Here is a 25,993-nt window from a genome sequence, read left to right as displayed (position 1 = left end):
ATAACAGGACTGCACGTGCCAGTGTTCCTGGAGAAGCAGATAGTACTCAAGGGCATTGACAATGGCTCTTTGAACTTCTCTGATGTAATTCTGATAGTGATAGACCCCAGAGTATCTGCCTAAACTGAGTGTCTGGACAAGCTGGGGATAAAGGAGACAAACCCCACTCTGGGTACCAAGGAGTCTGCTTTGTAGATGAGCTTTAGGTCTGTGGACAAGTCATCGCCAAATCTGCAGAACAGGAGCGTCCTGAGCTAGATCAGTGTCTCTGAACGAGCTATGTTTTGCTTTGCTTTGCTTTCCTGCCACATTATTAGAAGAGCAAGGATCAGAGGCAGCCAGAGGTGGAATTCAATGCCTGGAAAAGTCTGGGCTCTTCAGGAGCCCCTCTGGTCCTGTTATTCTACATGTGCTTGAGTCATAATCTCAAAATGTGCAGTCCTATCCTGCTCAGGACCCCTTCCCTGGCTATGCCCCGCTGGGCTAACTCTGCCCTCACTCTCCCAGTACCTCCTGGGCACTCAGTGCCCACTTGTTGGTGCCATCTGCTAGCTGTTGGGCCTGGGCTGCCTGAGCCCGCTGCTGCTGGGCCTGGCGACGGAGCTCCTCCATCCGCGTCCGGAAGCCGCCCAGCTGTTCTGTCATACTCATCACCAGCTTCTCTGCGGGCACTAGGACCTGTTGAACCTTTGTGGAAAGAGGGAAGAATCTGGGCTTGTGGTGGATCTCACAACAAGTGCTCCCCCCCACCCATCTTTTCTCCCACACTTCAGGCGGCAAAGTATCTCCCCAACCAGGACATCGTGATGGCTTCCTCCCAAACCCCTAGCTGATCACGGACATCCAAGCCTCCTCATCCTCCATTTCAGCTGACCCCAGCCCCGCCATAGCTCAGAGTCCACCTGGGTGGGGCCTTCTGCATCTCCATAAGATGAGAACAACGTACGGCTCTCTGAATCAGGCTGAGGCGTTTGTTAAAACCTCCAGCTCAGTTTCCAACTGGATTGCTTTGTAGCATCGTCCATGCCTAAATCTGCCCATTCCCAAATACGGGGCGGGGAAGCCATCACGTCTCACCTCAGCGACCCTCTCCTGGATAAGCCGCAGGGAGCGGCTAGTGCCCTGCATGGTGTCCTGCGCCTCCTGCAGCGCCACTGTGCCTTGCCTTAGGTTCCCAACCACCTCCTCTACCTGGCCTTCCACCGTGTGGGCCCGGCTCCTGAGGGAGGGAAGAGGGCAGGGAAGGAGAGACAGAATGAGGGAACAGCAAAGGAACAGATGCCCGCTTCAACTCACACACCCACCTAGGAGCCTGCCCTTCCCAGCTAAGACAAAGAGCAAGAGCTACACTGGAACAGCTCAGTAACTGTTACTACTGGGGATTCCCCCCACCTCCCCAGGGGACATGGTGAGAACGAGTAATGCCGGAGATGCCCCTGCCCCTGGGCACAACTGCCTTCGTGGATTCCACCCTCTGATCCTAACGCTCTCCTAACAATGGGACTGGAAAGCAAAGCATCAGCTCCAGCCTGGTCAACCCACAGCCATACCTGGCCTGCTCAGCCTCAGCCTGCAGCCTGCGGGCCCGGGCAATGTCCTGTTTGGTCTGGGACAGTACCAGGTCCACATTGGGGAGCCTGGCTGCGATGGCCTGGATCTCATTCATCTTCCGCAGGACGGTTGCAGAGTCTGTGGGCAGCCACAGAGCCAGCACAGCCTCGCTTACCTCCTGGAGGGTGGCTGCATCAGTTTCAGGGTCTGTAAGACAATCGTCATCCATCTATCAGCTCGGAGGGGGTGGGGGGGGGCACTCCTCTCCCCAGGGATCGCCAGCCCCTCCAGCTGAGCTGCACTCATAGCTCGGGGAATCTGGGGGAACACTGTAGGAGGATGATTGTCCTGGGTACCATGCTGTGAGGAGGTGGAGTGTCAGCGCAGCTGTGGCAGCAAAGTGTCTGGTGCCACAGGAAGCTGAGGGCCCGGAGGAGGAGGTGGTGGCACCAGGCAGCTGGTGCTGAACAATGCCTGCCACACACACATAATCAGCCCCAAATTGGAGGGAGCAGACAGGACGTGGAGCTGCTTCCTTGGCAATAATGCCCCCTTCCCCACACCCCTCCTTAGGCTGGAGTGCTCACTTTTGCCAAGGCTGACAAGGATTATCATTCTTTGCTGGAATGTCATGGTCTCAAAGAGGCCATCCGCACCCATCAGTTCTAGAACCATAACCTCTGTTCGCCGCAGACCAGGCCTCCTCAGTCTTTCCCTGTCAATCTTAGCATCACCCATATGGGAAGAGTGGCTTGAGCTTGTTTACGTTTCTCTCCCCCCATAAAAATGTGGGTGTTCAGTACAGGGTCTGGGCTTTGCTCATAGCTGCAGCCACAGATCCTAACCCAGTGCACACAGGCTCAGTCCTGGTTTCCTTTTACTATTCAAGCAACCTGGGATCAAATTGTTTCTCTGAGCTTAGATGTCTCCTTCCCTCCCTTCTTCCCTCCCTTCATCCCTCTCTCCATTCCTTTGTTCGTTCTTTTCTCCTTCCCTTTCTTCTCTCTCTCTCCTCTCTCTTTCTTTCCTTCTTTGGCACTAAGACTTGAATTCAAAGCCTGAGGACTGTCCCTTAGCTGTTTTTTTAATTCAAGGCTAGCACTGTACCACTTGAGCCACTGCCCCACTTCTGGCTTTTTGGTAGTTAATTGGAGCTAACGTGGACTTTACCGTCTAGGCTGGTTTTGAACCATAATCCTCGATCTCACCCTCCTGAGTAGCTAAGGTTACAGGCATGAGCCATTGGTGCTCAGCTTTGACCTCAAGATTTCTGGGAGGTAAAATGAGATTAATGATCCCCATGCTGAAGGTATGGTATGACATGTAATAACCAATTAGCAAGAGGTTTTACCAACAAACGCTGAGTTGGAGAGTAAGGTCAGAAGAATAGAAATGACATCTTTGCCCGCTTCTTTCCTCATATTTACTTTATACATCTCCCTGGAATGGAAGAGTTTCAGAAGGAAAGAAGCAGCCATTCACCCATGTGATTTGCACTCAGCTAGCGCACCTGTGGGGCTGTTTAAACCCAGCCTTGCTCCACAACTAGAAGTTCTCTTCACCAGCCGGTTACGTGAGTCCCATCCCGCACCCCTCCCCAGGCTTCCTGTGGAAGACCATTCCTGGAAGGTGGAAGCCAGGCCTGGTCATTGCTGTGTCCCTCCAGCTAGACTGTAGCCCAAGACTGGTAGAGTTTAACTAAAAGGGCTTATCCCCTCTGACCACCTGAACTTCTAACCCAGTGTCCTGCTCTCCAGACACAGTTTAACACACATCTGCTCCCCTAAAAGCCTCCTGCTGAAGAGTATCGCCCCATCTAGCTTCCATCCTTCCTGTATTCTACCAAACTTCAGCTGCAGGAAAGGCTTGGGTTCCCTGCCTCCCCAGGGTAGGAGGGGGATTAATAGATATTTACTGCTCTACACAAGAACTTGAGGCTGCAAATCAAGTTAGGCTCAGTCCTTGCCCCCGTAGAGCTCAAAATCTAGTGGTAGAGACGGTTTCGTAAACACAGAAGTAAAATACTGAGTGACAGAAAAACTGGGGTAAACACAAGCACTAGAATAGAAGCAGAATGGTGCCTCCCGAAGCCGACAAGTCCAGGGAGACCATCTGGGGAGTAGGTTTCCCAGACAGCTTCTTAGAGGGGGAATTTGCTAAGTAAGGCGGAAGTAGGAAAGGGAAAAGAATCCAGTGAAAGGAAAAGCACTAGCAAGGTACACACACACACACACACACGTGTGTGTGTGTGTGTGTGTGTGTGTGTGTGTGTGTGTCCATCCAATAGTGCCACAATAAAACAGCTTGTAGATGAGGGAGCTCAGTGAGTTTGAGTCCTACGGACACCATTTCTAAGTGCTCTAAGGAAGTTAACAAAAGAGACCTTCCGCTCCCTGCTTGCTCCTGAGAGCCTGGCTACCCCTAGAAGAGAAAAACATTAAATCCTCTCCTACCCCTCAGGCCCTAAGCCCTGGATACAGGTTAACGCAGGATGAGCAGTCATCTGGTGTCGCTGGGCTTGACTCTGGGCCTCTTAGAATCTGAGCCCCAAACTTTGTCTATCCCTTTGTCCTTGTGTTCTGGGCCTCATCTCCCTGTATCCCAGTAAAATTTTCCCCAGCTGGGCCTCATGGCCTTAAGCAAATCACGGGGCCTCTGTGTATCCTTTGAGCCTCTGTCTGACCTGCCATCTGCACTCAGGAGAGAGCTTTGGCCTATATGGGGCCAAACACAGCAATAAGTAGCAAGGAGACCCACTGTTACCCAAAGCTCTCAGCCACATTAACTGGGCCCCCAGCCAAGCAAATTCCTGGCAGAGAGTGGAAATCTCATAATATCAACTCACATTCTGAAGGCACCTCTAATTTTTCAAAGCATGTTTTATGCCAGATAGTCGATCCTCAGAAGAAGCGTATGAAATACTACCATCCCTGTGTACAAATGGAAGACGAGGCAAAGAGGAAGAGCAACCTGCCCAAAGCCACACAAGACTCCTAAGTCCTGTCTCACTCTCCAGGGCAGCAAGGGAAGGTTCCAGAATGGTAGATGCTTTCTGGATCTGGCCCTAAGCTAGGTGCTCCATTAGAAGACATAAACAGGACAGACAGACAGCTCTGCCCCCTTGGAGTTTACAGTCTAGTAGGAAGACACACAGTACATTCACAGATGATCTCAATTCCCACAGAGTCTGTACAATGTGATGATGTTAAGACACCAAAGGAGAAACGGGCAGGAGGGAGGTAACCAGAGATAAGGAAGGCAGGAAAGGCTTCCTCTTACTTAAAGATGACCTTTAAACAAAACCTGCAGGATCAGAACTAGCAGCCTTGGAAAGAGAATCCCAGACAATCAAAGAAAATAATAAAAGCTCCTGTAGCAGGCAAGGGCCTGACAGATTCAAGGACATCCAATGAGGGAAGGAAAGAGGTATACAAGGTCACATCCAGGAGATGGACAGGGGCCAGACTCTGCAAGCCAAGAAGGAGCTGGGAGTTTATCCAAGAACAAGGTGAAGCCACTGAAGGGTATTAAACAAGAATGCGATGTGATCTGACTCGGATATATTTTTTAAGAGGTATTTCAGGCTGTTCCATGGAGAATGGAATCACAGGGAGCAGGCAGCGAAGTAGAAGAACAAAGAGAAAGCCCTGGCTGTGGGCCAAATGAGGAACAGAGAGGGTCTGCCTGGGGTCATGGAAAGCACGGAGACAGACACAGAAGGTGGCAGGCTGATGACGGGGATGTGGGGCCGAGGGACAGGCAGGGACCGGGACGTCAACCAAGGGGAGGTAGAGGCCAGCTCACCCGAGAGGAAGTCCCGCACTTGCTGGATGAGTTGCCTAACGCGGCCAACGTCTTCCTCCATCTGAGAGCGGCTGGTGCTCACCTGGGTCTCCAGACGCTGGGCATCTGATTGGACCTGGGAGGCAGCTTCTTCAGCTGCCCTGATCTGTTGACACACCCTATGGGTCAGAAGGGGTGAGAGCCCCCGGCAAGCTTCCCAGCCACCCCTAAGGATCATGTGGACGATGACCCTCTACCTCCAGACCTAACCACCCAACCTCGTTTGACCCTAGGAAAAAGTGACATGGCTATCGGGTTAAACAAAACACCTGACATTGGCTCCAAACTATCTTGTGCTTGTTTCAGACACCTTAACAAGTCACGTGTGCTCTCCGGGCTCTCCAGACTAGAGGAAGGATCCTGCACTGCCTGACTCACCCTAGCCCCTCTGCTCTATCTACCTCTCCTCCACTGTACCTACCATCTGCCTGGTCTGCTGCAGCTGGAGGTTAAAGCCCCGTAGCTGCTCAGCCACCTGCCCTGCCACGCGGGAGGCCCCTCCGGCCCTAGGGAGGGCACCCCTACAGTGGGGGCCACAGGTCGTGCGGTTGTCTTGGGAACACAGCTCACCAGGGCATGCTCCTGGGATGCAGGCCATCTGCCTAGAGCCACCACAAAGCTGTTGAGAGATGGGGTGTGGGGGGGGTCAGGGGGAGGCAGTGTCAAAAAGGCTCTTCAGCAACTATTCCCATCCCACACCAGGAAATAAACAACCAGACATCTCCATGACAACCAGGCCCTGAAACCAGGTTTCCTTGGCAACCTCTGAGCACACGGTGAGGGGCACAAGGGTCAAGATGAGTCAGGTAGGTTCTCATTGGGGGTAGATTTGTCTTCGTGGGGAGCGAAGGAAGTAGGCTCCAGGAAGTAAGACTCCAGTGCCCCCCAAATCACCTTGTTAATGGTGGGTGTCAGGTCAGGCAAGGAAGCCATCTCTAGCCGGAGGGCCTCGAGCTGGGGACCACCAGCACCTCCTCCAGCTCCCACCTGCCTCTCTTGATCTTCTGCCTCCCGACGGCTGTCCCTGAGCTGGCGCAGCAAGTGGGAGCTGTCAGACACCTGCTGAGCAGCCTGGGCTGACCGCTCATAGGCTGCTGTTAACATCCGGAAGGCTCCTGAGGGAAGAGGAGAGGACACAGAGATGGCACTGACCCTGGAAGCCCGGAGGTAGCAGGGCTGGGGGAGGCAGGAGGGCGAGGAGGTGGGCAGGGCCAGGCCCAGGACCAGGGAGTAAGGGAACCAACCTGATGGGTCAGAACTGCTTATTTTCTCAAACTGCTCCCGCTTGCCCTGATACATAGTGAGAAGGCGACTGAAGCTTCTGTCCAGACTCTCCAGATCTCCCGGGAGGGTGGCCATCTCTTCTTCGAGGGGCAGGTCCAGCTGCAGACCCTGAAGAGCTCTCCTGAGATGAGAGAAGACCACTCACTACAGTACAGTCAGGAAGGCTTTGCTTCCTCCTGAGTCCAGGAAAAAGCAGCTCCCTCAGGGCAGGGACTTGGGTAAAGGAAGCAGAAAGAAGAGACCAGCTGCAGATGTGCTGCGGGGCCTAGGCTGGGGGACACACTGGAGCGGGGGGCGTGGCCTCCACCGGTCCCCATGCAGGCAGGAAGCCTTCATCTTCTTGGCTTCTGTGAGCCTGACCACCCCCTCCCCCTTCTCCCTGCTCTTGCTCTCACAGGAAGCCCTCCCTCACCCTGCCCTGCTCCTCCAGGCTGGTTCCAGGCGGACACCTGTTTCCACACCTGTTCAGCTGTGGCTCTCAAATCCCTTCTGCAGCTCACACTTCCCCACTGAGCGCTCGCCCCCACCCCCTGCCTGCAGGTCATTCCCACCTGACGGGGGAGGGGACGGTCAGGATGCCCCTCAGGCTCTCAGCTATTGACTAAGAAAATCCTCTCCCCCCACGTCCTCTGCCGCTTTGCCACCCTTGACTCCCTGCTAGGACCCACATTCTCCATGCGGAAGCTCTGCTCAGGCATGGAGCACCCTCCCATAGCCTGGCACTCCACGCAGACATTTCCCAGCCACATGTGTGGCTGGACAAGACTGCCCAGTCCTGAGATCGGGCAGCCTCACCCCTGTAAAGCCTGCCAGGAGCACCCACCCCTCTATGGGCATTGCAGCTCTCTTCTAGCATGCTCCTCATGACCACACGATGCACATGTCTGCCTGAGCCTCCGGATATTCATTTTTACTATCCTCAATATCTTGGATAATGCTTGAATGCTAGTAGATGCTCTAAAACACATGTGGCGTGAACAAGTGAATGAACAATTCCCAATACACTCTTCCTACATACCTAGCCGCCCCCCCCAAAAGAAGTCCTCCTACCCCCCCCATAAATGATCAAGCCTCGGTCTTTAGTCTCAAACTGTCTTTTTCCCTGCTGCCCATTACACATGTGGACTGCTCTGAGCCAGAAGTTGGCTAGTGCTCAGGAAAGGCAAACTAATAATAGAAGCTTCCCGAAACTAATCTCACGAAGAAGGCACCTCTGCTGGGGCAAGGGGGTGTGGGCGGGACAGTTTTCCATTTCAAGTTGGGGACTATTTTTAGCACTTCCGCCTCTCGGATGCCCTCCTTCAGGGCGACTACTCCAGAGCTGATCCTCTCCCTCAGTCCACGTGCAGCACTTGAAAGAGCACAGAGCATGGGGCTCTCAGAGCATGGGGCTCTCAGAGCATGGGGCTCTGGGCCCCTGGGAGAGGCAGAGCAAGGTCCCATCACTTTTATCTGGACCTGTTTCACCTTCAACATGGAACTAATAGCCAGACGCCGATGCCCGTAATCCTAGCTACTCAGGAGGCTGAGATCTGAGGATCACAGTTGGAAGCCAGCTCAGGCAGGAAAAGTCCACAAGACACTTACCTTCAATTAATCACAAAAAGCCTGAAGTGGATTTGTGGCTCAAGAGGTAGAGCACTAGCCTTGAGCAAAAGCACTCAGGGATAATGCCCAAGCCTGGAGTTCAAGCCCCAGGATGAGCATCAAATATATATATAGAGAGAGAGAGACACATACATATTTATGTATGTATGTATACATAAGTAGTATCAGCCCCCATTCCAAGCTTCTGGGACTATTGTAGAAGCTATGAAAGACAGCACATGGGAAGATGCCATCTGAAGCACAATGGGCCCCACATATGAAGGTAAGGATGGCCCCAATGTGCGTGCACATGGCATGATCCTCGCACGCACCAGGGAGGGAAAGGGACTACCTGATGGAAAAGATGGCATTGGCCACCTGGGCCACCTCCTCCTCTGTGGCTGAGGCACTGCTGAGGATTGCTTGGATCTGCTGGATCTTGCTCCTGGCATCCAGCATGCGGGAGGCCAGGCCCAGGTCCTCCAGACCTGCCCCTGACCGCAGGCTGGCCGTGGCATTGCGAAGGCTGCTAAGACGCCGAGCCTTTTCCTGTAGGTCCGCGTCGTAGGACTGGAAGCAGGAGTGGCAGGCCACACACACCGGGTAGCGGTCACAGTAGCCTCGCTGGCACTGGTCACAGCGGAGCCCGGTCATGCCAGGACGGCAGAGGCAGCGGCCCGAGGCCTTGTCACAGCCTGGACCCTCTGTTCCCCGGAAGTCACAGTCACAGGCTACAGCCGGGAGAAATGACAGTCAGAGGAGAACAAGGAGGTGATGGTGTCTGGGGGAGAGAGACTGGAGCAGAAGGGCCCCAGGCCTCACACTTGCTAGGCAGCCACTCTACCACTTGAACCCAAACTTCAGTCCTTGTGCTTTCACACAGGGTCTCGTGCTTTTGCCGGGTTTGGCCTTGGATAGCATTCCTCCTACCTCCAACTTCTGATAGCTCCACCTAGGCCTGACCTGTTACGTAAGGCTTTCCACTACGAGAGAGGAGGCCACTGAGACACAGAGAGCTGGATTAATGTGTCTTCTCCCTCAGAAGACCAGTCCAGAAGGGGAAAGGGGCTGGCTTAGTCACTGCGATCCAAGGCAGGGTCTGCCAAGTCTAAGTCCTATGTTCCTGTCACTATCCAACTGACTCTGGAAAATGATACACTTTTGCCCCAGAGAGCTCACATCCTCCCTGACTGCGGCTGCTGCTTCTGGGACATGCTTCTGCTCAGGGAGATACCATCAAGGCCACCCTCTTTTCCCTACGTGGGAGTTGCCTGAGGTTGGCCTGACCTGGAGGCGGGAAGGCCAGGAAATGTGAGGACATGGGTACTCATGGGACTGCCTGGGCCAAGACAGGATGTGTTACCAACCAATCAATACAGGACGTTACCAACCATAGACACACCCTCCACACACAGCCTGCTCCCCACCCATACGCTCACTCCCCTGCGTGGAGAGTGCTTACCTTGGCATCCGGTAATCGTATCTCCGTGGGTCCGGTCAGGACACCGGCGCATGGCTGCAGCATTGCACTTCAGGCCACTGAAGCCTTCCTGACAGTGACACTGCCCTGTGAACTGCGCAGGGGAAAAGCCCATTCAGGGGACACGTCTTCCCAGGCTTCTGCCTTGGCCCTGGTATCTTGAGGGAGGGGGTGTTTCATGTCCTACCCAGACCTTACTCCACAGACAGAATCCCAGGCTCACTGATTGCCTGTAGTGCTGGTGGACGCAGCCACCGCCCCCACCCCCACCCCAACACATGGTCTACCCAGCCAGAAGTCAAAGCCCAGAGGTGCTCTGCATTGCTGCAGGCTGATGGTCTCTCCCAGGGAGAATGGGGACAGATGCGGCCCTGCCTGACCGTGGAAGGGCCTGGAGGGCAGCGCGCAGCTGAGACAGAGATGCCAAGGGGCAGGACCCCTCTGCTGCTGCGAGGTTCGCGGGATGATCCCCACCTCATACCTGGTTGCACTGGGAGCTGAGGGAGTTGCGCGGGTCACAGGCACATGGCTCGCAGCCCCGGCCGCTGGCCAGCTTCCAGTGGGATGGAGCACACTGGTCACACTTGGGGCCCACCACATTGGGCAGACACAGGCAGCGCCCACTCTCTTCATCACAGGGCATGTCCTGCCGGGCCCCTAGGACGCTGCAGTCACAGCCTGAGAGAGGGAGGGAGATGCTGGGCTCAGGCCTGCTCAGCCCAGGAGGGCTCCCACATCCACAGGAGGGGAATCAGCCTGGGGGTGGGGGGAACCACGAGAGAGTGTAAGGTAAATTAAATAGGTGGGTTTCATTAGCTGATGAAGAGAACACTATGCAGTATTCAGGCAGGAAGACAAGTTTGTCATTGCCCTCGCCGACGTGCATGGTGGAGCACATGGCCGAAAGGGGCATGTCATGCCTGGTTTAAGTAGGGAAGAGGGTAAGAGAAGGTGCCGCCAGGTGTGGCCAGGTGGGGGGAAGGTGTGGCCACACTGGATCCGGATGTGACCTCAGGGCCTAGGACCCTCCCACGGTCTGATAGGAGGTGTGACCAGACAGGATGTGACCTCAGCCCAGGATGTGGCCTTGGAGGAGGGGTTGGTGACTGCCTCCAGGTAGACCAGTTGCCTAGGTGACACAGGTACTGGGGGCAGGAGAATTAACCAAGAGAAAGGCGGAGTCTGCCCTGCCTTCCGGGGTGGACCTTACAGGCCGGCCGGGACTGTGGATAATATGGCCGACTCATAGCCAGTATGCCTTCCACCTGGCAGCTTGGAGGCTCTCCTGCCCACCCTTGCTTGCTCTGGCTGACTCAGGCTCAATTCAATCCAGGCATGTGCTGCCACCTGCTGGATAACAGTGACACAGCACCCGGGGAGGGGAAAGACAAGAAATCAGACTCGCAGGCAAATGAAAGCCCGGCACATCACCACTGTGTGCCCTGGAGTGGGGTTCCAGCTGAAGCAAGCACGATGAACAGCCCCACACCACCCAGGCCCCGGGGGCCCCTGACTCACGGTGGCATCCCTGGGGGTTGGCGTAGGTAAGCCCAGTGAAGCCCGGTTTGCACAGGTCACAGCGTTCTCCCCGCACATGCTCCTTACACACGCACTGCCCAGTCTTCGGGTCACAGGGAGCCCCTGGCACTGCCCCATCCGGGTCACATTCACAAGCTGACAGCCAAAAAGCAGCCACCAGGGTAGGAACGAAGAGAAGTCGAGAGGTCAGATGAGTTTAAGAGCCAAGTCGGCCTGCTTCTTACTTCCAACCTCTGCAAAGTCATACTCTGTGCTGCGCTTCTGTGTCATTCCTCTCCAAGTGGAAAAACAATACAGCCCTCATCGGCCTCTTATGACAGATAAATGAGCAAATATACAGCCAGGAGACAGTAGCAAGTACATGTAAAACACTGTAGAAGCACTTTTGTGGCCTTTATTTCCTAAGTAACTACTAGGAGCCAGGCACCCTTACATTTTGCCTTATGCAAGCCTCTTGACTGACTGTAAAAGTGAAGGTTTTCTCACAGATGAGGAGAATGACAGGGATGGAATAGAACTTACTGGAGAGCACATTGCTAGTAAGCTCTGGGAACAGGGGGTCAAACTCAAGTCTACCTCATGTTTCCCACAAACCAAGAATATCAACAGGAAGTCATCTGGCTCTGCCCCTCCCCCTTCATGACTTTTAAAACACCAAACTTCTTCACCCTGAAAGTCTTTTCCTGAGGAAAGCTGCCTCCATCAACTTGCTTCTCTCTACTGTGCATGCTCCTATACCAATGCTATGGACTAGTGAGAATATTAGACACCCCTAGCTCTCTTCCACTCCACTCCATGGATATGTTCAGCCAATAACATTCCTTGAACATCAGTGATTTGGCAGGGAATGCAGACATAATCTTTGCCATGGAAGAGTTCTTGATGTTGAAGAAAACAGAAAAAATAAACACCAAGGCCCATTACAGCACGGTAAAAGCAGCAGCTTCTAGCCCTCTGTTTCATTCTGTATCCTATTGCCCCAAGCGGACAAGGATTATGCATTAGTTTTGTGCTTTTCCCCTGCCCCTAACAAAGGTTGTATATTGATCCCTCAGCTCATTGGGTAATGGTCCAAACAAATGACTCGCTTCATCACTAAATAACAACTCAATTAAAACAACCCCGCTGAAGTCCCAAGCCACCACAAAGTCTTCATCCCTTCATGATGGCTCTGTGTCTCCCAAGGACATAGGTTCTACCAGGGCAAATAGGGAGTCATGGACAGATGTGACACTGGGTCCCTGGAGCCCCTACTCACGGATACAGGTCTCCTGAATGGGAGCACCGGGTCGCCGGTTCCGAAAATAGTGCAGCTGACAGCTTTCGCAGTTCCTGCCCTCTGTGTGGTCCCGGCAGTTGTCACACACACCTCCCTGTGTCCCGTGGCTGGCAGCGAACACAGCTGGGTCGAAGTGACAGGTCTCCGAGTGCCCATTGCAATCGCACCCTGGAGAGAGAAAGTCCTGAGGCTGAGCTCTACCCAGCACCATTGCCATTCACAGGGAACGTGCCAAGATAGCACGCTCACATCTCTAACAACTCTTCCAGATGCCCAGGAAGGGGAAGTGGGGAAACTGAGAGTGCAGAAGGGTTCTATAAGTGAAGTCAAGCTCCATGAGCAGAAGGAAGCAGAGCGGATGAGAACTAGGCCCTCAGTGTTAGGCAGACTCAGAACAGAGGACACATGGGGCCATGTTGGACCTAAAAAAAAAAACCCTTGGAGAGGTCTGTGCACAGTCCTGCCCACAGCCACCTGCAGAGCTGTGGCCTCTCTGTAGACTGTGACATTAAAGGCTTAGACTCCAGAAGGGCATTTGAAGTAAGTGCCCCCCCCACACACACACACTCAGAGATACCTAAATCAGAGTCAGGAAACTGGAAAGGCCACCAGAAGGTTCTGGGGACACCACCATGAAAGCCAAGCGACACCAACAGAGACCTAACCTTGGTCCCTCTGACGCTGGCTGCGGAGGAGGTAGAGGAGTAGGGGATGGATGGCACCTCAATACCCTCCTCCATCCCGCACCACAAGCATAACCAGAAGGCCTTAAGGCGCAGGCCTGACATGTGAGTCTCATTCAAAGAATCAAAAGAAGTTCCCTCCCGGGTTCTTGGCAAGGTCAGTTAATATACAGAAAGATGAGCCCCAAATCTAGTCACTCTGAGATAGGGGGTGACTCCCAGACTCTTACTTTGGCATTCATGAGCATCCTGGCCCTCTGCAGGTCTCCAGGGCCGGTTGTTGTAGAAGGGTGCGCAGCGCTCACAGTTGGGGCCAGCAGTGTTGTGTTGGCAGACACAGACATCATGGACCTGGGAGAAGGGGCCGGGGTCACCAGGATAATTAACACAGGAAACCAGCAGGGAAAACCTGCCCTCTCCCCTCTGACTCTCCTGCCCAGGACTCCAGGCTAGACTTCAGCCCTTCCAGCTGTCCCTGGACTCTTCAGACTCATCCTTACAGCTCTTGTGACTTTGGCCTGCCCACCTGCCTTGGTCTCTGTATATGTGAGCACACAGGCATGAGTGTGTGTGTGTGTGTGTGTGTGTGTGTGTGTGTGTGCGTGTATGTGTGTGTGTGTGTGTGTGTGTGTGTGTATGCATGCCGAAATACTCCTCTAGCAAAGATTTTTCAAGCTCATTGTTTTTACTTGGGCACGCCCAAGATGAGCAGTCTAAGGTGCTCCTGAGAGGTGCTCACACACTTGTTGGTGAGACTCTAGAGATTCTGGGGTATCCTCTGCAGCAATCCAGGGCTAAGGATGGGACTCATAGGCCTCCTAGGACTTATAGAATGAATTGCTAGTAGATTCATGAAGGCAGTAAAAATAGAAGAGCTATTGTGTGTTAAGTGCCTTCCAAATGAAGCCCAGCACCCTGAGCACGGCATTCGAGGCCTGTACCATGTTCACTCATTCTCATCAGTTCCAGGTGCTCCCTCTACAAGCCCTACTCTTTCACCATCTTCTAGTCCTTCCTGGTTCTTTTCTTCTGTCTAGAATTCTCTTACTTTTGCATTCACCAGCAAAATCCTACCCAGTAACTTCCAACTAGAATACCATCTCCTTTCAGCCCTGGTGGAACTTCACAAGTATCCAGGACACATTTTTCTAGATAGCAATGGCCAGAACGAATTCAACCAGAGCCCTGAGGGACAAGGCCAGGACACCAGTGATTCTACTACTGGGGAGTCATATTCGAGACCCACCAGAGCTGATAGCTCACTACCTCCTTCACATTCCCAGCACACATCTCAGCCATCCTATTTATCCCAGCTTCTTGTTCTTCCTCTTACAGGCTCTAGCAGAACACTTGTCCTCTGAGCTAGCCTCCTTCCGGGCTCCTCTGCCGTCAAGGGAAGGAAAGGGCCCAGAAGTGGAAGGAACAGAACCAATTGCTACTCGTTTTTCTGTACTTCCCTTACAGACCATTTTCTTTGATTATGTGTGTGTGTGTGCACACACGTGTTCTAGAGTTCATATGGTGCTCCCATGTTTGCTAGGAGAATCGAAGCCCCAGAAAAAGGCCAGGGAAAGGTCCTTGTGCATTTTTTTTTTAGCTCAAGGCTCTGTCTCCTATGCTCGGGGTTCACACATCTGGATTCACAGAGTGATCCTCTGGGGAGCTGAACCGCAGCTTCTCTACCTCTATCTCTGCTGAACCCAATTCAGCTAGTCGGGATAAACTTCCTGTGTGTATTAATAGTTATCCCTCATCAGTGCAGATCTTACCACGCAGACGAACCTTTAGAATCCCTAGATCGGTGGATATCAACCTTGGCAGGGCAGTAAAAGTAAATCACTTGGAGCTTGAAAAACCAGTAACAAAGTCAGAATATCTCGAAGTAGAAGCCTGGGCTAGTTTGTTGTTGTTTTAAGCTCCCAAGGCAGTTATAATTCATAGTCATGTTTTTAAATTTACATAATAGTATTATAAATAAGAATTCACATATTATAATTGCCATGTGTAACCCAGGTTCCTCACTGATGCCTGCACATTTGCTCCACATACAACTGAAAATCAAAGCTATGCCCATCCAGTCACAAAGGACTCCTGCAGAAGTAATGTATAATTCTGATTGCTGACACAGTACTCACCTTAGGTTTATTTTCATGACTGCTCTTAAATTAGTGGCCTGCCTGCCTCACAGGAACCTGAACAAGCGGGGTCTGCCCCGGTCCTTCTTCTCCCCAGCCTCCCTCCTCACTCTGGTCCATTACCTTCACGGCAGTGGAGGGATGTGCGGAGGCGCCAGGCTTGGGGGCACAGCGGTCAGCATGGCCATGACAGAAGCAGCTGCCCTGCAAACGTAGCTGGGACACGGCAAAGTAGGCGCTGGGAGGGTGGAAGCCCCGCTGGGGCACAGGAGCCAATTTGGTGAAGTTGACTCTCAAGTTTGTGATGTCTCCCAACTCTGAGAGGGCAACAGTGAAGAGTGAAGGAAAATGAAGCGAAGAGTAAAGGGAACACGGCAAATAGAACCCCTGCCCTAGGCTGCCCAAGAGATCAGAGTGAAGCCAGCTCCGGACATGGCTGTGCCAGAAGAATTAGGAAAAGGAAAAGAATTCTCGTCTGACCACCCCTCCTTGCTGCCTTCATGTTCCTTACACCAGGCCTCAACCTGCTCATAGCTTCACACATACAATATCCCTCCGTACAGGGTAAACAGGGCAAGTACTGAATCCCAATTTGTTAGACAAACAGGCAGGAACAGGAAATTTCCATGACCGTGGTCTCAGTTTGTATCATTCCCCACCCACAGTTCCATGAGCAAAGAATGTAGCCTAACTGACCTTGAATTTTTTGACCTTGAGACGCTGAAATCCCAGATGCTAAATCCATAAGGTTAAGTTGGACCTATATAGAGAGGGAAATGGGAAAAATTATATAAGAGGTAGTCTACCTCAAGCTCAGAAGAAGGCTTCCGCTCCATTTCCATGCCTTTCCTTTTAAGTCTAGTCCCCTTCTTGCTTGGAACAACATGGGAAAGATCATGGATATGAGGTCTGTTACCTGTTCTTGGCCAGCAGGTATTAACTGGGCCATAACTCTGTGTGTGTGTGTGTGTGTGTGTGTACACATACATGTATACAAGATCTTTTCTCCAGTAGAAAATACAAGACTTGCCTAATTTTCTTGGGTCAAAAATCATGGTGAGAGACATTATCTACAACTGAAGGTTCAGGGGAGAATACTTTTCCAATGACCAAGGATGGATGAGAAGATCTAATATCCAAGGATACATGGATGTAGTGGCCACTCTACCTAGAAAACTCTACAAACCTTGGGGCTAGGAAGGTGGCTCAGTGGTAGAGTGCTTGCCTTGCATGCATGAGGCCCTGGGTTCGATTCCTCAGCACCACATATGCAAAAAGAAAAAAGCCGGAAGTGGTGCTGTGGCTCAAGTGGTAGAGCGCTAGCCTTGAGCTGAAGAGCTGAGGGACAGCGCCCTGGCCCAGAGTTCAGACCCCACGACTGGACCCCCAAAAAAAAAAAAGAAAAAAGAAAACTCTACAAACCTCAATACTGACTATGTTTCTTACCACTCATTAAAGCTGAGTTCCCTTGAATATCTCCAAAAGTTTTCAATTCAACCCTCTATAAATTGGGAAAATTCCTGTGCTCTGATCTGGGGTCTGGAGCAGGAGTATAGCATAGGATGGAGAAGGGCATAAGAAGAAGCTACTGGGCCCGAAGGCAGGAGATGCACCACCCACAGAGAGAACACACTCTGACCCTTGGTCTCCAGAGAGCAGCTCTGCAGTGCCACTCAGCCAAGGAAAGAAGGCAGCGCCTGAGCGCTGGGGGAGGTAGGGTTTCTCCATCTCCTTTTTGAAGGTTCCTTCTACCTACCTTCCCACCATCTTGATGCCCATTCGGCCTCTGGGAAATAGGCTGGCACCGAGCATCCTGCCAGCTCTGAGGCTGGCCCTGACGGATCCGGGGGAAGGCAGACGCACAGTCAGAAGCCAGGTACTGGTACACCTTCCAGGTCCTGCCAAAGTCTGAAGAGCGCTCAATCAGCATGCCTGCAGGCATGGGACCCTGCAGGAACAAGGACAGAGCAGGGCTCTGAGAGACCGATGGGAAGGAAGGATTGTACCCAGTGGGACACGATCACAGGAAGATCATCCTAGTAGGGTGAAGGGAGAAAAGAAGCCGGAAACAACACGTGGGCTGAAGAACATCCAGGTTCAATTCACCACAGGCCAGAGAAGTCTGTCCCTACGGGAACGGTGGAAAGTTAATTACAACAATCTCTGTATTCCAGAAGACTGGTCCATAGCCCAGGCCTCCCAAGCCAAAGGTCACAATGAACTTGAATTAGTGCCACAGCCTGAAACTCCTGTCCAGCCTCTGTCCTGGTGCTCCAAACCATCTTTCACCAGAAAGATCTTCTAAATGATGCTCTGATGGTGATACCTGATCTCAGTCTACACAGGCCTACCATGAAACGTAAGCCACTTGTATGGCACAATGTACTGTGACCCCCTGCTCCTTCTCAAGGCAATTCCATCCAGTGACTTCCCAGCATGCACCTCTTCCTCTCACTACAGGTTCATAAACTCCACCTCCCATATAGATCCCGAGTAAGGCCCATCTCTCTAGCCTTAGTGCCTCCTCTCCGTCATACTTTTCTAGGAGCTCCATCTGATTCCCCCTTGTTCATTCTTACCTCAGTCACACCTGTCACCATAAAGAACCTTCTTTACAAAACAGAATAGGGTACCTATCACTCCAGCCCCTTGTAGCCTACAGCCACCAAGGCCAGAGGCATATTACTGCCCCAACTTTTGGGAACCCACATCTGTACTGTGTATCCTGAATGCCTGACATAGAGCTTTGGGATTTAATGTGTGCCTGTTGGGTTTTTAATCTTGTTTTAGTCCAGTCCCTCCTTTCCATATCCCTGTTTCTCCCTTTTCCACTGGAAATGTACCAGTTACCACCATTGTCTGTAGGGAGTATATAACCTGGATTAAATATATATATATATATATGTTCGTCATTTCTACAGGGGTTCATAGCTGAAAGTTTGTCTTGACTCTCAGAAGTGACTTTGGATTTGGCTGGAACTGTTGGGATAATGCGGACTCTTGGAGATGGACTAAATGCACTTTGCATTTTGAGATGAACACCAGCAACTGGGAACTAGGGAAAGAATGTCACGGCTTGGTTCTTAAATGTCCTTCAAAAGCTTATGTGTTCAAGCTTGCTCTCGGCTGATGGCGTGACTGGGAGGTAGCAGAAACTTTAGGAGGTAGGGTCTAATTTAAAGTCATTGGGGGCATAGTCTTGAAAATACATTGGGACCTGAGCACTTTTCCTCCTCTCTCTCTCTCTTCCTTCCCCTCTTCCTTCCCCGCTTCTTCTCCCTTTCCTCTTCTCTTCTCTCTCTCTGTCTCTGCCTCTCTCTCTGTCTCTCTCTCTCTTTATCTTTTCTCTCTCTCCTTCCTGGATTCCATGATGTGAGCAATTTATCCCTACCACTAGCTTTCTACCCTGATGTCTGTCTTTACCACAGATTCACAGTGAAGGAACCAACTGGCCATGGAAGGAAACTTCTGAAACCACCAAGCAAAATAAATTCCCTCCTCCTCCTAATTTTCCTCTCAAGTACTTTGTCATGGTGACCAAAAGTGAGCTAACACATCCACTGCTCCCAAATCAAAACTAAGCTAGTGCCAGAATGAGTGTTCCCTGAGCCCTGCCTGCCTCCTCACCTCAGGTCAGCCCACCTCCACATCAACCAGCTCTGCGGTACCCCACATCATGCCCTCCTCAGACCCTTTGAACCTGTTTTCCTTCTGCTTGGAATGCTCCCACCCCTTTCCCATGAGTTCCTTCTCCTCTTTGGTTCTCGGTTCAAATGTCATTTCTTCATGCAGATCTTTCTCTTATCTGTCTCATGTGCCCACACATGCCTAGCCTACCCAATTATTTCGTATTCTAGCATCTTCTCTCCTTCACAAATATCACCACAATTTTTAACTGTTTATTTGTCTGTTTCCTACTCTAGTTTTCATACTAGACCAGGACTTTTCCCTCTTGGTGCTATTATTATTGTGGGTGGATAACTTCAATGTAAAAGCTGCCTTATGCTCTTTAGGATAGTTATCAGCACCCCTTCCCTCTACCTACCAGGTGTCAATAACTTGCCCACAGTTGGGAGGGCCAAAATTGTCTCCAGAATTTGTCAAGTAGCCTGTAGTGGGGGAGGGAAGGCAGGATTGCCCTTGGCTGAAAAACAGTATGTAGACCTACTAGATTATAGACCCTCTCACCTGTATTGCTCACAGTGGTTCCCCAGAACCTAGAACGCAATGGGTATATAGGATATATTTGCTGAATAAATGGTACACCCTTAGTCACTCCTTCTACACATTCACATCTATGAACTCACCCCACATCAGGTGTGCATTTCCTTGTCCCCACCCCACCCCAACTATATATTATCTCCTAGCCTTTGCGTTTGCTGTTCTCTCCACCCAGAATGAACATGGCCTTTCCCCTGGCTATTACTGGCCTTTGGAGTGTCATCTTCCCCCAAGTGCATTGTCTGACCACCTCTCCCAGACTCCAAGGCAGAGCCAGCCAGATGTGCCTCCCAGGCTCACCAACAGGTCTTCCTGCCCATGTCTCAGAATTCCTCACACTTCCTCACTGCTGGGTCTTTGTCTTTCCTACTGTAGAAAAAGCAACTTAAGGACTGTGACTCAGTTTCATTCATCTTTCTATTCCTAATGTCTGACACCAAACCTAACACACAACCAGTGTTCAGTAAGTATGTGGTAAGAATGGTCAAACCAGTGCATGGAAGAACATAAATCAATGAGACCATTTAACTGTATCCAAGTGAAACAACGCAGCAGTGGCTTAATCCTAGCTACACAGGAGACCAAGATCCAGAGGAACACAGTTTAAAGCTAGCGTCAAGAAGAAAAGTCTGTGAGTCTCCATCTTCAAAACAATCAGCAAAAATCTGGGCTAGAGGTATGGCTTAAGAGGTAAGAACCATTTAGTCAGGCAAGCTGAGTAAGCTCAAGACCCTGAGTTTAAACCCTGATACCAGGAAGAAAAAAAGAAAGTATTCAATTGAATGTTGCCCTTCAAATCTGTCACCTTCAGAGACTGGGCATATGTTCAAATGATGCTGGCATTTCTCAAAATACTTTTGATCTTTTTGTAGGGCATGGCTCTTAGAAACAACTTCCTCAGTCACGTAAGAAATTAGGTCCTGTTACTTTTTACTCCAAGTTCATTTTTTTTTTTTTGGGTCCAGTCATGGAGCCTGCACTCTGGGCCTGGACGCTGTCCCTCAGCTCTTCAGCTCAAGGCTAGCGCTCTACCACTTGAGCCACAGCGCCACCTCTGGTTTTTTTCTCTTTTTGCTTATGTGGTGCTGAGGAATCGAACCCAGGGCCTCATGCATGCAAGGTAAGCGCTCTACCACTGAGCCACCTTCCCAGCCCTTCCAAGTTCATTTTTGACTCCTGAAAATAATACTGCCTTTCCTGATCATCCAGTCCTATTAACCAAACTTGATCCTTTCATAGCTGACTGATTATAAATAAAAAAATAAAATAAAATTTCTGAAGGGAAAAAGAAAAACCCATCACTCTCTAAAAGGAGTATCTAAGGTTGAGCTAAGAGAAGATGAGAAAGCACTTTGGGAAGGTAAAGCACTGCATGGGTGGCTTGGCTATGGAGAGAGCTGTTCCACGGATGAATGCTTCACCGAGGTGAGTGCCAGGTGCTTGGTTACATGCAAACTCGTCTGCAGAGTTGCTGAAACAGAATGCACCAAGAACAGACAACTGTGCAATGAACAACTGTGTTAGGCAGGCTGGTCACCGCGGTGACAAATATTTAAGAGAAAGAAGTTAAAAGAGAAAAGATTTACTGCGGTTAATGGCATCACAGGTTCCAGTCCATACTCAACTGAGCCAACCACTATAGACCCGTAGTGACAACAACCTGTGGAAACAAGTAGTAGGACAAGGTAGCTCACCTCACAGATGAGATGAGGAAGAGAGACAGAGACAGAGGCACCCGGGGAAAGACACAGACTCTAAGGATGTACCCCAGAGACCTACTTCCTTCAACGAGGCCTCACCTCAAAAGTTTCCATCACCTCCCAATATGCCATGACATTATGAATCCATCCATGGGTCAATCCATTGTTTATCAGAGCCCCCATGAGCCAATCGCCTCTTGATGATTGAATCTATCAGCTGGGGGAAAATCCTTAACATATCAGTCTTTGGGGTAGGGGTGGGGGGAATATTTTGTATCCAAACCATCATAGCAACCAAGCCCAATAGAATTAGCACTTGGTAGAGCTGAATTGATTAGACAGGTTAGAGATGTGGGTTACAGCCAGGTGCCGGTGGCTCACGCCTGTAATCCTAGCTACTCAGGAGACTAAGATCTGAGGATCGTGGTTCAAAGCCAGCCCGGGCAGGAAAAGTCTGTGAGACTCTTATCTCCAATTAACCACCAGAAAATGGGAAGTGGCGCTGTGGCTCTAGTGGTAGAGCACTAGCCTTGAACTGAAGAGCTCAGGGACAGCACTCAGACCCAGAGTTCAAGACCCACGACAGACCAAAAAAAAAAAGATATAGGTACAGAAGGGATGAGAATATACAGAAGTTTCAGAAGTACCACTGTTCTCCCAGTCCTCATGTGTCATTATGATGCAGGCCCTGCCTGGAAGAGGTCAGCCCACCCTGCGTGTGGTGCTATTATCCCAGCCCAAGGAGACAAGAACGCTGTGCTTCTTTATGGCTTGAATCCAGATGGCCCAGGTCCCCTCTCCTATCGACTGCTATCCCCCAAAAGCACACCTTAAAGTCCATCATGATACCCTGAAGCTGAAATCTCCTGTCCAGGTCCAGCTGCAGAGAGACGGGGCTCACATCTGGGAAGACAAAAAGTAGGAACATTAGGCCAGAAGTTTTCTACTTTCAACCCTACAGAAGCGCCTGGAATGGACTGGGAAGTCTGAAACTCTCCAACTTCAACTCTCCAATTTACCTCTGGGAGAGGAGTAGACCAGTACAATTTAACTCTTCAAGATCTCTGCTCTTGCCAAATTCCCTCCCCCACCATCACCCGATGCCTCTAAGCCTGAGTGGTGTTCAACTTGTCTACTCAACACAGTTCCTTCCATGTGCCACAGCCGTGGAGACCGTGGAGAGTGCGGTAAACGCAGCCTTCTGCTCACACGCTCTTTCCTTAATCTCGATGAACTCTTCCCCTTTAGCCTCCAACCAACCTCAAATATAGAGCAGTGAGGATCCACTTGCCTACCTTCCGCCACGTCCCCCCTCCCCCAAGCCTGTGACACCTCTACAAGTTGGGTCCCCTGTAGGTGGCAGATTCTCACCATTCTGTGACTGCCACCAGCGCACGGGGCCTGAAGATGAAGCCACATTCTCCACTCGGTGGCTGTTGTAACTGTGAGGCAGCCTGGAGTCACACTTGCAGCATTTCATCTGCCACTGTGGGAGGAGGAAAGGGCAGAGGTTAGAGGGTGGGGGATCCTCACGAGATCCTTCCAGACCCCTACTCATACCATCCAGGGGAAGCCTGCCCTCCGGGATCCACTGGCATTATTGATCCACTTAGCAGGATGAACTTCTTAACATGGCTATAGGCTATCTCCTCATTCCATTCTTCTATGTCCCTCCTAATATACAGCAAGGGAAGAGCGAATGGATGTTGTGGCTGGGAAGAGTTATACGATGGTGGGGAAAAAAATTCTTGGTACATACATCACCTTAAAGAAAAACTTAAGAAGAATGCTGTGTGTAAAAGCAGGGGGGAGGAGAAATTCACATTAATTTAGCATTTACATTCTAGACCTCTAGGCCAGAACGTCTGATCTCATTTTATCCTGGAATCCAGGGGAAATGCTGAGAACCAAGCAAATAAAAACAAAGACATTTGGGATTTTAGTGCTACCCCATTTCACAGCTCAGTTTTCTCCTCCAATTGAATTGGACTGGTCATCCAGTCATTTAACCAATATTGAATACACACATTCATATACACACACGTACACACACACACACACACACACACACACACACACACACACACACAGAAAACACAGATATACCTGACTCTGTCCCTACTCTCTCATGCTATATACATCAAAAATCTGTTTTCTCTGTAATCACAAGGCCCTGCTCCAAGATCCCTCCCAGGGAGCTGCACATTCATTCAGTAGAAGCCAGACTTAGACAAGATCATTCCTGCTAGTCCTTCTGGGTAGGGACAACTGAACCTACACACACACACACACACACACACACACACACACACACACACACACACACACACACACACAGCCTCTGCTTTCTCCTAAAGTTCCTTTCCTTAGAACCAAAAGGGAATTGTAGTAGACTCTCTGTAGTCTTCTCATTCCCTGTACTCTGCCATGTCCAGGGAGGGCCACATCCTGATTAGGCAAAGTCTCAGAATAGGTAGGAGCTGCTGGACTAAATGGACTCACCCAATAGCCCAGCTCTAAAGAGATGAAGTAACTATGGTAAACCTTGAGGCATAGAAATACCTTGCCCAGCACCATCTTCCCTCCTACCCAGCTGACAAGCTGGGCCTACAGAAAACACAGAAGACAAGCCAGCATCATGGTTTCTGGGCCTCTGCTTCTCACCTACCCACTCTCCAGCTCCTACCTCCAATCTGAAGAGGAAGAGAACTGTTACCCTTCCTAATGGCTGGAGGCATGGACTGTACTTTGCCTTCCTCTTCTAGAGTATCTACTGCAGGAGGGCAGAAGCCTGCCTTCCTTTGCTGCTTTATTCCCTAACACAGAGCAGACCCACACAACATATTTAGTAAATAAATCAATGGATGAATGAATAGTAAATGCTTGATGAATGCTGGTTATTCTTAATAACATTATTGATAGAACTTCCTTCCTGTAATCAGGGAGTTCAAAACAGGGGCATGGAGTAAGGAAGTAATCAAATATCAGTATTAAGTGATGGACCTGTAGTCTCAGTTACTCAGGAGGCTGACTCAAAAAGGATAGCTTGAACCCCAGGGCAAGGGGTCAGCCTGGGCAATATAGTGAGACACTGTTCCTTGGGGGGAGGGGGGGAGAATTAAGTGCCTACTATGTGTGAAGGTAATTTCAATATATGAATCTATTACATTTGACAGTATCCCTAGTATCCCACTTTACAGATGAGAAAGCTAAGAGGTAACAGGACTTTCCATTGACTCTTCACCAATGTCAGCACAGAGCAGGTCCCACACTGCCTGCCTGCCTGTCTGCCTGCCTGCCTGTGTCTCTGTTTCTCTGATCCTCCCTCCCTCTCATCTTCCATCTCTGGTACCTCTCATTTCCACTAGAAAACAGCATGAGTAGCAGACCCTGTGGGAAGCATGGGAAAGCCTGGCCATTTCTGCCCTTCCCAATGGGCTCTAAGAAGGGCTTTGCTGGCCCTGAAGATAACCTTGGGAAACCTATGGCAGGGGAAAGGCCTCTGGACTCGTTAGCTCTTTCAGTGGACCAATCCAGCTCCTCCAGGCTAACCCAGCTCAGTCCCCAAGGAGACCAGAGCTTTGTCCTTGCTGAAGTACCTGGGAATTTAGCATAATCCTTTCTGGGCAAAAGAAGGCTCTGACTGAAGTCAGACTCCACTTAAGACCCTATTTTGGTCTCTGGCCATGAACATGCCCTTCTCCACACTCTCCATTCAGCCTAGGGGCAAACTTTTCCACTCCTCATCCTGTCTGCACTCAGCACATGTCCCGAGGAGGGACAAGGGCCAGCTGCCTTCCGGCATCCGTGCCCTGTCACCATGGCGCCCTGCCTTTGGCACTGCTGGGCGCTGATCCTAGCCCTCCCCTGGCCAGGAAAGTGCCGGAAAAAAAAAGAGGGCTCTTTCTTTCTCTGAGTTCTGGGACAAAGAAATAGAGACTGCAGAAATGCCCTTGATGCTCCCAAACGATGGAATATTATGTAACTATTAAAAAGCTTACAGAAAAGCAAACTTCTACTTGCGTGGAGAAGTGATTATACTAATGTTTAATGAAAAAATGAAAGTTTTGCATAAATTTACGTATGACCTTAAACACACACACACACACACACACACACACATTAAAGGAAGAGAGGATGTCTGGGAGGAAATAGAGCAGAATAGCAAGTGAAACTTTATGAAGTTTCTGAGCTTCATTCTTTTTTGACCTATACACATGACACCTATATGCTCCGTTGCCAGTTCAACCTATTATCTCTGTATAGTAGGATCATCGGTGGTTTGTCCTGTCATTCTTATTTTTTAGTATGTTTGAACATTTATATCTGTGTAGTCCATAAATTTTTATCCTCAGAAAAATAAGCAGCCTTATAAAAATTAAATAAGCTAAAATGTCCAGAGTATCCAGCATGGGCTTGTTTCCTGCCTGTCTCTGTAGAACAGGGTGGGGGCCTCTGTGCCTCCTCCATGCTCCGTTCCACGTGCTCAGCTACTGATAGAGGCAGGAGGTGCTGCTGATCATAGCAACATAGCTAAAGAAGGGATTTCAGCTAGCCCTGAGAGGCATGCTAAACCAAAGGCTTCAAACAGGTATGTTAAGTATCTCTGCTTGTCAACGGGTTAGCAGGAGGGAGGCCTGAAATAGAGCAGCTATGGCAGAAGCCCATGTAAGACACACTGTGCATTTCTT

General features: G+C 50.7%; 1 protein-coding gene across 1 annotated transcript in view; it reads right to left on the bottom strand.

Moving 5' to 3' along the window:
- The window catches only part of Lamb3 (laminin subunit beta 3), a 140,415-nt gene that overhangs the window by 4,827 nt on the left and 109,595 nt on the right, over positions 1-25,993 (bottom strand). Inside the window, exons 8-25 of the mRNA XM_042682059.1 lie at positions 22,674-22,788; positions 22,132-22,205; positions 17,138-17,329; positions 16,078-16,141; positions 15,505-15,698; positions 13,477-13,597; positions 12,543-12,731; positions 11,264-11,419; positions 10,227-10,423; positions 9,728-9,839; positions 8,618-8,996; positions 6,639-6,799; positions 6,289-6,509; positions 5,816-6,013; positions 5,356-5,500; positions 1,551-1,758; positions 1,078-1,219; positions 511-687 (exon numbers count right to left, since the gene is read on the bottom strand). Of these exons, the coding sequence (XP_042537993.1) occupies positions 511-687; positions 1,078-1,219; positions 1,551-1,758; positions 5,356-5,500; positions 5,816-6,013; positions 6,289-6,509; positions 6,639-6,799; positions 8,618-8,996; positions 9,728-9,839; positions 10,227-10,423; positions 11,264-11,419; positions 12,543-12,731; positions 13,477-13,597; positions 15,505-15,698; positions 16,078-16,141; positions 17,138-17,329; positions 22,132-22,205; positions 22,674-22,788 (3,045 nt within the window). The remainder of the gene's footprint in view (positions 1-510; positions 688-1,077; positions 1,220-1,550; positions 1,759-5,355; positions 5,501-5,815; positions 6,014-6,288; positions 6,510-6,638; positions 6,800-8,617; positions 8,997-9,727; positions 9,840-10,226; positions 10,424-11,263; positions 11,420-12,542; positions 12,732-13,476; positions 13,598-15,504; positions 15,699-16,077; positions 16,142-17,137; positions 17,330-22,131; positions 22,206-22,673; positions 22,789-25,993) is intronic.

This window comes from Dipodomys spectabilis, unplaced genomic scaffold (genome assembly GCF_019054845.1).
Source record: "Dipodomys spectabilis isolate Male_0828 unplaced genomic scaffold, ASM1905484v1 ptg000069l, whole genome shotgun sequence".
NCBI classification, from domain to species: Eukaryota; Metazoa; Chordata; class Mammalia; order Rodentia; family Heteromyidae; genus Dipodomys; species Dipodomys spectabilis.
This window is presented reverse-complemented; position numbering and strand designations above follow the sequence as displayed.